The sequence below is a fragment of the Vipera berus genome, assembly GCF_964194415.1.
Source record: "Vipera berus genome assembly, chromosome: 1".
Taxonomy (NCBI): domain Eukaryota; kingdom Metazoa; phylum Chordata; class Lepidosauria; order Squamata; family Viperidae; genus Vipera; species Vipera berus.
The window spans coordinates 358,851,369-358,863,711 of record NC_138202.1 but is presented as its reverse complement, the minus strand read 5'-3'; the positions used below and the strand labels follow the sequence as shown (position 1 = coordinate 358,863,711).

Here is a 12,343-nt window from a genome sequence, read left to right as displayed (position 1 = left end):
TTCCCTTTCCTTTCCTTTCCTTTCCTTTCCTTTCCTTTCCTTTCCTTTCCTTTCCTTTCCTTTCCTTCCCTTTCCTTTCCTTTCCTTTCCTTTCCTTTCCTTTCCTTCCCTTCCCTTCCCTTCCACTTCCTTTCCTTTCCTTTCCTTCCCTTCCCTTCCCTTCCCTTTCCTTTCCTTTCCTTTCCTTTCCTTTCCTTTCCTTTCCTTTCCTTTCCTTTCCTTTCCTTTCCTTCCCTTTCCTTTCCTTTCCTTTCCTTTCCTTTCCTTTCCTTTCCTTCCCTTCCCTTCCCTTCCACTTCCTTTCCTTTCCCCTTTCCCCTTTCCTTCCTCCCATCTCAAAGCAGGCTGGCTGGAGAATTCTGGGAGCGGATGTCCACAAGTCTTAAAAGTATTTGAGGTTGAGAAACACCGTCTTACTTTATTTGACTTCTCTACCTGTTCTTATTAAACAGCGTTTTGTTTATACGAGACAATCTTGTTAATTTGTTTGTTTTTAAACAGGATTCATTGTGTTCTTATGGTGAGATATAAACGTTTATAAAGTAAAGTTAAAATCATCCAGTCGCGCCTTGCTTTTTATTAACTGCACATTCTTTCTGGCTTGTTGATGAGGTTGTGCAAATTGAGGTCAGGCAGCTGTAAAAATACACAAGTGGCATGAAATTTAATTTAATTTCTCTGGCTTGGCCAACTTCCTCTTTCCAGCTTGGGATGCAATTTGTATTAATTAAGTAATTTTCTTTGTGGATCTATATTCACCCACCCTTAGGATCCTTGGGGGGACAACTGTGGATAATTTTTGGAAAAATGAGGTGATTAGAATGGCTTGGGGTGGTAGTTGAATTGTTATAGGAAGTGCAACAACCTGAAATTTGCAAATTCTAATTCACCCATAAAGGAGAATATTTGTAGCTCTGTAGCCCTGGGTGCTCTCTGAGCTTGGGGGTTTTCTTGCAGATATTTCATTAAGCAATTTAGGGAACCCCAAATTTGCTTCTTTTAGGAGGGAACCGGACATCATTGTGTTTCTTTTGACGAAAGAAACTTCCTCAGCTCTGACTAGATACCCGTATAATGAATTTTGTTTTGATTTTTTTAGAAATTGTTAATAAAATAAATAAATAAAGGGGATTCTTGTCCCTATGGATTGCACCACGGCTCCTGGGTTGTATTCTTTCCTTTAACGCTTCAATGCTCCAAAAAGATATGTAATTTTAATGCAATTAAAATTAGTTCAGTTTTAATGTAAAGTGCCCCGAGCCATTTAATAAAGGGCAGGTTGGACATGAAATGAAATAAGCGATGATGGCCACAGTAAAATCAGCAGCGTTTCCATAACCTGTTGAGTTTCTTTATTCTGACTGAATCACATTATCCAGGGTGTCTGTCCACAGAGGAATATCAAAAGAATCAAGATGGCACCCGTGTGGGTGCGACGAAAGCTTTGATGACATCACGGCGGAGGCCACCTTGATCTGTTTGACCATTCCATGCGGACACATCTGGATCATGCCGTTATGTGGGTGAATTTGAGCATGGTGTTATGAATAGAGACAGTCTGGTGCAATCATTAAGGTGCCGGCTTAAAAACTCGGAGACGGTGAGTTCTAGTCCTGCCTTAGGCATGAAAGCCAGCTGGGTGACTTTGGGCCAATCATCAGGAGACCGGGAGTTCTAGTTCCGCATGAAAGCCAGCTGATGAACTTTGGGACCATTACCAGGAGACAGTGAGTTCTAGTGCCACTTTAGCCATGAAAGTTAGCTGCCTGACTTTGGGCCAATCACCAGGAGACAGTGAGTTCTAGTCCCGCCTTAGGCACAAAAGCCAGCTGGGTGACTGGGCCAATCACCAGGAGACGGTGAGTTCTAGTCCCATCTTAGCCATGAAAATCAGATGATTTCGGACCTGTCAATCTCTCTCAGCTCAGCCCACCTCAGAGGATTGTTTCTGTGGGGAAAATAGATGGATTAGGTATATGTTCACCACTTTGAATGAGCGATAAAGGAATAAAGGTAGGGCAAAAAAAAAATCTGTTAAATTCAATCCGATCCAATTCAGTTCAATCCATGAGCAGAAGACCTGCAGACAAGGGTAACTTGCCGAGTTTTCTTTCACCTAGAACGATGATCAAAGACATCAAGGAGATAGTCCCTCTTATGGGGACCAAGAAGCCGAGTCCTCAGGACACTACGCCGGCGGCCGGGCAGGACAAGAGGACAACTGAAGTTATCCCCACCAAGAAGAGGTAAATAACCCATTTCTTGGCAGATGTTACAGCTGCTGTGCAAAGCTGGGGATTCCACAAACCATCTTGTTGAAAGGATACCAGTGGATTATCACAGCTGACCTATTTCTATACCTTGCGTAAAGGACAGAGAGACGGAGTTTCGGATTATGGCGAGCATCAAAACCATTTAACTGGCTCGGTTAGAGTAGGAGGAGAGGCACATTAATTTAGGGTATGAAAAAAAAAATCAGGAGTCTGGTAGCCCCTGTTTTTTTAAAATAAATAAATAAAAATAAACCAGTTTTATTTCAGCTATCAGAATCCTGAGTTTTTAATCTGGTCAATTCTCTATATCTGTGTTTCTCAATCTGGACAACTTTAAGATGGGTGGACGTCAACTCCCAGAATTCCCCAGCCTGCATGCATTAAGATGGGTGGACGTCAACTCCCAGAATTCCCTAGCCAGCCTGCTTTAAGATGGGTAGACTTCCACTCCCAGAATTCCCTAGCCAGCCTGCTTTAAGAGGGGAGGACTTCCACTCCCAGAATTCCCCAGCCAGCCTGCTTTAAGATGGGTGGGCATCCGCTCCCAAAATTCCCCAGCCAGCCTGCTTTAAGATGGGTGGGCTTCCACTCCCAGAATCCCCCAGCCAGCTTGTTTTCAGAGGGGAGGGCTTAAAGAAAAAGGAAGAGCTCCTTGCATTATAGAATTGCCAAGGTTTAGCAATACACAGTAACATTGCCCAATAGTAATTGATTAGTTAATTTCAGGATAGGATCCAATAATCAATCTGAGGTCTGCTTTCATTGTTTTGGATTCAGAAGGCCAGAATGAAACTAATTGTGGTCAGAGAAGTAGGGTAGCAGCAGTAAAAGTAATACTAAAGAACTAACATCATTAATAATAATAAAGGCAGTGAAGCTAGTATACCGGGAGGGAATATAGATACTCCTTGACTTACAACCACAACCGAGAAATTTGTTAAGTGACTTTTGTCCCATTTTATGACCTTTCTTGCCACGGTTGTTAAGTGAATCACTGCAGTTGTGAAATCGGTATCATGGTTGTTAAGTGAATCTGGCTGCCCCATTGACTTTGCTTGTCAGAAGGTGGCAAAAAGGGGAGGGAATCACACAACCCCGACCGTCATAACTACAAACCAGTTGTCAAACATCTGAATGCATATCACGTGACAATGGGGATGCTGCAGTGGTCGTAAGCGTGAACAATGGTCATAAAAACTTCAAGTGTTGGAGCATTCACCACTTCTGGAGGCAAGGAGTTCCACTGGTTAATTGTTTTAATAATAATAATAATAATAATAATAATAATAATAATAATAATAATAATAATAATAATAATAATAATAATAATAATAATAATTATAATAATAATAATAATAATAATAATAATAATAATAATAATAATAATAATAATAATAATAATAATAATAATAATAATAATAATAATAATAATTTAATTTCTATACCGCCCTTCTCCCGAAGGACTCAGGGCGGTCAGGAAGTTTTTCCTTAGTTCCAGGTTGCTTCTCTCCTTGATTAGTTCCCACCTGTTGCTTCTCATCTGGCCTTCGGGCGCTTTGGAGAATAGCTTGACTCCCTCTTCTTTGGGGCAGCCCCTGAGATATTGGTAGACTGCTATCCTGTCCCCCCTCGTCCTTCTCTTCATTAAACTACTAGACAGACCCAATTCCAGCATCTGTTCTTTATATGTTTTAGCCTCCAGTCCCCTAATCATCTTTGTTGCTCTTCTCTGTACTCTTTCTAGAGTCTCGACATCTTTTTTTACATCGTGGTGGCCAAAACTGGATGATGTAGTCCAGGTGTGGCCTTACCAAGGCCTTATAAAATAATAATAATAATAATAATAATAATAATAATAATAATAATAATAATAATAATAATAATAATAATAATAATAATAATAATAATAATAATAATAATAATAATAGAGAATGAGAGGGTGAAGATCTTGTGGGACTTCCGAATACAGACAGATCGCCATTTGGAACACAACACGCCAGATATCGCAGTCGTAGAGAACTGAAGCGTACAGTTGATTGATATTGCTGTACCAGGAGATGCCAGAGTCAAAGAAAAAGAACTGGGAAAAATTACGAAATACCGTGACCTGGCCATTGGAACTGCACGATTATGGATGAAACGCGTAACAGTGATACCCATTGTCATAGGGGCACTGGGAACTATGTCCAAAAACTTTGCAAAACACATCAAGAAATTGCAGCTTCCTGCAATAACTCCAGCAAAGCTACAAAAAACTGCGCTACTCGGGACATCTTACATTTTAAGGAGATACCTGGTTGATACCTAGGATGCTGGCAGCAACCCGTGTCAGCCATTAGTGCCAGTCAATTTGAGTGTTCAGTTGACTGAGTTTCATGTTTTATGAATAAAAGTTTAATAATAATAATAATAATAATAATAATAATAATAATAATAATAATAATAATAATAATAATAATAATAATAATAATAATAAAGTTGGAAGGGACTTTGGAGGTCATCTAGTCCAACCCCCTGCTCAGGCAGGAAATCCTATACCATTTCAGGCAAACGGCTGTCCAGTCTTTTCTTAAAAACTACCAGTGTTGGAGCATTCACAGTTTCTGGAGGCAAGAGGTTCCACTGGCTAATTGTTCTAACTGTCAGGAAATTCCTCCTTAGTTCCAGGTTGCTTCTCTCCTTGATGAGTTTCCATCCGTTGCTTCTTCTCCTGCCTTCAGGGGCTTTGGAGAACAGCTTGACTCCCTCTTCTTTGGGGCAGCCCCTGAGATACTGGAGTACTGCTATCATTATTATTATTATTATTATTATTATTATTATTATTATTATTATTATTATTATTATTATTATTATTATTATTAATTAATTTAATTTGTATACCGCCCTTCTCCTGAAGGACTCAGGGCGGTGAACAGGGCAATACATAATAAAAAACAGGATACAAAAATTAAAAAGTAATTAAACAGCAATGCCCGTAAATAAATTAGTACACATTAAAAAGTTAAAACCGATTTATAAAACCCAACCCCATCCCATCAGGCCAGGCCAGCTTGTTCAAAAAGGAAGGTTTTGAGATCGCGCCGGAAGGAGTGAAGGTCGGGGGCCGTCCGGATGTCCCCACTCATCCTCCTCTTCGTTAAACTAGACATTCCAAATTCCAGCAAACGTTCTTTATACATTTTAGCCTCCAGCCCCCTGATCAAGATAGAAAAATGTGGGTTAGATAGCATCACCACCAGATGGATTCGTAGCTGGCTGACAGGCCGTACTCAGCGTGTGGTCCTTAATGGAACCGCATCTACATGGAAGGAAGTGTGTAGTGGGGTGCCCCAGGGCTCTGTTCTGGGCCCAGTGCTCTTCAACATCTGCATCAACGATTTGGATGAGGGGATAGATGGGGAACTCATCAAATTTGCAGATGACACCAAGCTGGCAGGAATAGCCAATACTCCAGAAGATAGGCTTAAGATACAGAAGGACCTGGACAGACTTGAACACTGGGCACTATCTAACAAAATGAAATTCAATGGTGAAAAAAGTAAGGTTCTACATTTAGGCAGGAAAAATCAAATGCATAGGTATGGTATAGGTGGTACCTTGCTCGATAGTAGTAACTGTGAGAGGGATCTCTGAATCTTAGTAGACAATCTCTTCAATATGAGCCAGAAGTGTGCTGCAGCTGCCAAAAAAGCCAACACAGTGCTAGGCTGCATTAACAGAGGGACAGAATCAAGATCAAGTGAAGTACTAATACCACTTTACAATGCTTTGGTAAGGCCACACCTGGAATACTGCATCCAGTTTTGGTCACCACAATGTAAAAAAGATGTCGAGACTCTAGAAAGGGTACAGACTAGAGCAACAAAGATGATTAGAGGTCTGGAGGCTAAAACATATCGGGAACAGTTGCTGGAATTGGGTATGTCTAGTTTAACAAAGAGAAGGACGAGGGGGGACAGGATAGCAGTGTTCCAATATCTCAGGGGCTGCCCCAAAGAAGAGGGAGTCAAGCTATTCTCCAAAGCACTTCTGGAACCAGCTGCCTGTGGAGCTCTGGATGGCTCCCGACCTTCGCTCTTTTCGCTGTGACCTGAAAACCTGTTTATTCGAGCTTGCCGGCCTGGACTGAGGGATTGGGGTGTTACATTTTCATAATTTAATTTATTTTGTTTGGGGCTAAATTTAATTATCTATTTTTAACTTTTGTATGTTATATTTTAATTGCCCTGTACACCGCCCTGAGTCCCTCGGGAGAAGGGCGGTATATAAATCTAATAAATAAATAAACAAATAAGTAAGTAAGTAAGTAAGTAAGTAAGTAAGTAAGTAAGTAAATAAATAAATAAATAAATAAATAAGAAAGAAGCAACGGATGGAAACTAGTCAAGGAGAGAAGCAACCTAGAACTAAGGAGAAACTTCCTGACAGTTAGAACAATTAACCAGTGGAACTCCTTGCCTCCAGAAGTGGTGAATGCTCCAACACTGGAAGATTTTAAGAAGAGACTGGACAGCCATTTGTCTGAAATGGTATAGGGTTTCCTGCCTGAGCAGGGGGTTGGACTAGATGACCTCCAAGGTCCCTTCCATCTTATTATTATTACGGTATTATTATTATCATCTTTGTTGCTCTTCTCTGCACTCTTTCTAAAGTCTCAACATCTTTTTTACATCCGTGGCGACCAAAACTGGATGCCATATTCCAAGGCCTTGTAAATGGTATTATGTATTACGGCTGTTTTTCACTCTTACGACCGTTGCAGCATTCCCCAGGGCCATGTGATGAAAATTCAGACGCTTGGCAACTGACTCGTATTTATGACGGTCGTAGCGTCCCAGGATCCCGGGATCCCCTTTTGCGACTTTCCAACAAGTAAAGTCTATGGGGAAATCAGATTCACTTAACATCCAGGTTGCTAACTTATCAACTGTAGTGATTCACTTAATAACCGTGGCAAGATAGGTTGTAAAGCGGGACAGATCTCAATGAACCAATGTCTCGCTAAATAGCAGTCATGTACAGTTAGAATCTATCGGCGTTTTCTTCCCAAACCCCTTATTTCACTCTGTGATTTTTTTAAAAAAACAAAACAAAATTGTGTTTAATATATTTCGATTACCCTCCCGCCCAATCCAGACAGCTTTATTTGTCAGGGAGCTTCCGGCGTTGGCACCAAATGTCGAGTCGCCAAGGGCAGCTTCCCAACCTGGGTGTGCCGTCCAACATTCCTTCAGTACACAGGAGCAAGTAGATTAAATTGCAGAAATTTAATTTGTTGCAGGCGCTTCCAAGTCTCTTCTGGAATTCCTGAGCTGAGATGGGCCTTTAGTTTGCAGTTTTATTGCTGGGATCTCCAACCTTGGCCACTTTAAGACTTGTGGACTTCAACTCCCAGAATTCTCCAGCCAGCCTGCTTTAAGATGGGTGGACTTCCACTCCCAGAATTCCCAAGCCAGCATGCTTTAAGATGGGTGGACTTCCACTCCCAGAATTCCCCAGCCAGCCTGCTTTAAGAGGAGCAGACCCGCTCCCAGAATTCCCCAGCCATTCAAGCTTCAAGATGGGTGGACAACTCCCAGAATACCCCAGCTAGCAGGCTTTAAGAGGGGTGGACTTCCACTCCCAGAATTCCCCAGCCAGCCTGCTTTAAGAAGGGTGGACTTCCACTCCCAGAATCCCCCAGCCAGCCTGCTTTAAGAGGAGCAGACCCGCTCCCAGAATTCCCCAGCCATTCAAGCTTCAAGATGGGTGGACAACTCTCAGAATACCCCAGCCAGCAGGCTTTAAGAGGGGTGGACTTCCACTCCCAGAATTCCCCATCCAGCCTGCTTTAAGAGGGGTGGGCTTCCACTCCCAGAATTCCACAGTGAGCCATGTTGAAGTCCACAGGATTTGTGAATGCTGGGATTTTCAACCCACCCATCTTACAGTAGGCTGGCTGGGGAATTCTGGGAACTGAAGTCCAGAAGTCTTAAAGTGGCCAAGATTGGAGACGCCTGTTTTAGAGAAACATCTGTCATAGATAAGTCACCTTCTTAACCTCTCACATTTACATGTGCAAGTAGGCAAGGGCATTTTTTATCAGCAGGAGAAACCTGGGTGTGTTGTCAGAAGGTGACAAGGCAGTGAATCGTCATGCAGGAGAGTATCCTCCTGACATTCCTCACGTGCCCAGAGCACAGTGACTCCATTCCGAAGCCAGCCTGAGTAAGAACGCTGAAGGTTGCTTTCTCCAGCTGTAGACAAAAGGAATGCATTTCTGGCAAGATGAGAATTCTGGGAGTGGAAGTCTTAAAGCAGGCTGGCTGGAGAATTCTGGGAGTGGAAATCCACCCTTCTTAAAGCGTGCTGGCTGGGGGATTCTGGGAGTGACTTGAGAATTCTGGGAGTTGAAGGCTACCCATCTTAAAATTCCTGAGATACCAGAAATACTTGAGAAGAAAGTTAAAGAGACGACATTGCATAAGGAATGTGATGGTCAGCAAAACATGATTTAAGCTTGGGAAAGGAAGAAAGCATCAGCAAGAAACTTGGATTTCCTGGTGGTGCTCCATCCATCAAGCACTAAGTAGCCCAACCCTGATGAGCTTTTCAAGGTCAAGCAAGGTCAAACTGCTGCTGGTAGCCACTGCAACAAATTGAATCACAACCCCTAATTTGCTGTTCCACCTAACTGACTCCACCTCTTCCCAGCTCTCCAATTCTCCCAAGCCGTAAACTGGAATTAATATATTACTAGCTTATATAATTCACCTACTTCCTCATTAGACTGTTTGAGAGTGTGCTGTCAAACTATGAGTCACTTTGCAGCACAACTCCATACAACAATTAAACATCCCTCCCAGGAATACAGGTAGTCCTCGACTTACAACCAGAATTGGGACCTGTCAGAGTCACTAAGCGAGTCACATGCAATTTTATGACTTCTTTTGTTTTTGCATTATGCAAAGCACAGTCTATTGAGTGAATCTGGCTTGCCCCGTGGATTTTGCTTGTCAGAAGCCAGCCTGGAAGGTTGCATGGGGCATTCACACGGCCCCAGTATGCAACAATTGTCATTAATACACGCCGGTTGTCAAGTTTTGGAATTGGCAACCACATAGCCACAAAGATGCGGTGACACTTGTAAGTTTGGTGTTCTGTTCGTAGATCCCTTTTTTTCAGGGCCGCTGTAACTTTGAACTGTCATTAAATGGCACTCTGAGGTCGTTCAGCAAGTCCTTGACTTGTGACTGTTCATTTCGCTTAACAACAGGGGCACCAAAGGTTGTAAATACAAGCGTGGTTCGGTTAACAACTGACTTGCTTAGCAACGGAAATTCTGGTCCCAAACTAACTGTACACATTGCGTTAAAACTAGCTCAAGCCATTGTAAACAGAGATCCCGATTCGAAGTGGCTGTAATTGGTAGTCCTCGCTTTACGACCACAGTGGAATCCAAACTTTCTTTCTTTCTTTCTTTTTTTTAACGGTGGTTGGGTAATTAAAAATAAACAATAGCAAATAACAAAATCATTTGTAGATAGCTCAAATTACATCAACAAAAATTCCCTTCTCCGATTCCCTTAGTTATAATAACACAGTCAAATTAATCAAATTAATACATTTCTAATTGTAACACAGTCAGTTAGAACAATTTTCAATATATTTTCACTTATACATATCCATGTCCTGTTTTGGAGTTTTACCTAATTGCAATAGAATATTCCAAAGTAGCCTATAATATATAAAAGAAAACTTAATTTTTGGGTAGCCCCCATTTCCCCCATTTCATTATATAGTAATTATCCTGTCTAAAATACATACTTTGTTCATTTCGGTGCATTCTTATTTTATACAAGTTTATTCTGTTTAACATCTTAATACTATAAATCAATTCTAATAGCTAATTTTCTTTTCCCTTAAAAGTCTAAAAGTTAAGTATGTCCACCTCCACTATTCCTAAAGGTTGTTTTCAGTGCCAGGTGTTCCCAATTTTTATTTTTAAAGATAATGTCAAGGACAAATCTGTTACAGCCAGATCTCAGAGTAAAAAAAAGGTTTACTTGCTATACCAGGATTCGCCACAAGATGTCCTCAATAGCATGTACAATCCTTTTCCAGACTAATATAAGGCTTTTATCCAATTAAATCATTTTTAGCAGTAAATATGGTAGTAGGTTCCCACAGAAATAAGCGATAAGAACTTTTTAGTGGCCCCAAAATTCCAGAAGTACAAATAGGGTTTTCTTAGTTATTTAGCTTATTCATTTGATTTCTTTTGAGGCGTTAAGGTTTTAATTCCTCAAGTAAGCAGTCGCCGATCTTTCAAGAATTGGGGAAAAGATTTCCAGGAAAGTCCCACAGGGATGTAATTAGGGAAGTAAGAAAGGTAAGGTCTCACCCAAATCTTCCAGATTGCTTCGTTGTACTTGATAGTGATTTTGGCTTTCGGCAGGGAACAGCTTAGGGCCAGAGGAGGAACTCTGGATCAAATGGAGGGCTACCGCCCTTCTGCGATTGCAGAGAGAGCCTCCTCATGGTGGTCACCCCTCCAGGGCGACTTTTAACCGTTTTCAGGGTTCTCCGAGGAAGAAAGACTGGACGGTGGGGAGAAGCTTCTTTCCACACGTCTGCCAGCGCCACACACGCAAACCGGAAGCCGGAATCCAAACTTTCTGTTGCTAAGCAAGATGGTTGTTAAGTGAGTTTGGCTCCATTTTACAATCTTTTTTGCCACAGTTGTAAAGGGAATCACTGCAGTTGTTAAATGAATCATGCGGTCGTTAAATGAATCTGGCTTCCCCCATTGACTTTGCTTGTTGCCAGACAGTTGGGAAGGTCCGAATTGGCGATCACATGACCCCAGGACATGGCAACCATCATAAATATGAGCCAGTTGCCATGGGGATGCTGCAATGTTTGTAAGTCTGAAAAACAGTGCTAAGTCCCTTTTTTCCAGTGCTGTGGTAACTTTGAACGGTCGCTATATGAATTGTTGTAAGTTGTAAGTCGAAGATCACCTGTACATACGTACATGACATTCGTTAGCAGTCAGGAGTTTAAATCAATATGCTCACCATACCTCCCTGTCCTCTTTATTCCAAGAACCACCCGGTGAGGTAGGATTAGGTGAAGAAAGAGCAATTGCCACAAGGTGACCCAACAGGATTGATCTTGGTTTGTGTAATTGCCACAATTGCCTGAATCCCTAGTTCATGATCCTTGCGTCAGAGAGCATAAAAAAAAAATTCCCTCTCTGCCACATCAGTCAGACTCTCTCGCAGACATTTGGACAAGCACACAAGTCTGCGTTTGTGCCACTCGCTCAAGGAGCATGCAAACGGCTGCATTCACACAACCTGCTAACCTCGGCTTCTTTTAACCTTGATCTGTGTTTTTGTGGCTTCGTTGGAAGTGTGAACCTCATCCTCTTCGGGAGAATGCATGATTCAGGGCCGTAACAGGGATTAATTCAAAACCAGGATGTCCTGAGAACCAGGCCACTGTGAGTGTGCTCACGTGTAACACAGAGACTAAATCCAACATTGGTAGATCTGACAGCACAGAATTGCCTAACCAGGTCAAAAAAACCCACTATAAGTCAGGGGTCTTCAACCTTGGCAACTTTAGGACTTGTGGACTTCAACTCCCAGAATTCCACAGCCAGCATGGCTGGCTAGGGAATTCTGGGAATTGAAGTCCACAGGTCTTAAAGTTACCCAAGGTTGGAGGCCCCTCCCACTTTCTTAAGTAACTTTCTTGCACCGAGAGGGCATTAGCAAGACTTCAAGACATCCACAGGCCGTTCCTCATTGGCCAGACAGGCACCAGGAGGTGTGGCTTGCTCATTACAGCCAATCAGAGTTGGGGAAGTGCACTCAGCATTGCCAGCTGCTCCCAAAGAGTTCTATAATAGAGGAGGTCATAACTGGGTTGGTCTGTCTCTTCAACTCTTTTGCAAGGAGGACCTGGTAAACCAAAAAAAAGGTAGTTGCTTAGGTTTACACGTTCAGACAATAGGAAGTATGGGGGAAGTGGGTTTAATCCAGATTAATACTGTATTGCATCCATTCTTGTGCTAAATTTAA

General features: G+C 42.0%; 1 protein-coding gene across 1 annotated transcript in view; it reads left to right on the top strand.

Annotated features, from left to right (window-relative positions):
* Positions 1 to 2,124: 2,124 nt before the first annotated feature.
* TRPV3 (transient receptor potential cation channel subfamily V member 3) overlaps positions 2,125 to 12,343 on the top strand; it is a gene marked incomplete at its 5' end in the record, with an annotated part of 51,843 nt that continues 41,624 nt past the window's right edge. The window contains one exon of the mRNA XM_081337996.1: positions 2,125 to 2,246. Coding sequence (XP_081194122.1) covers positions 2,125 to 2,246 — 122 coding nt within the window. The remainder of the gene's footprint in view (positions 2,247 to 12,343) is intronic.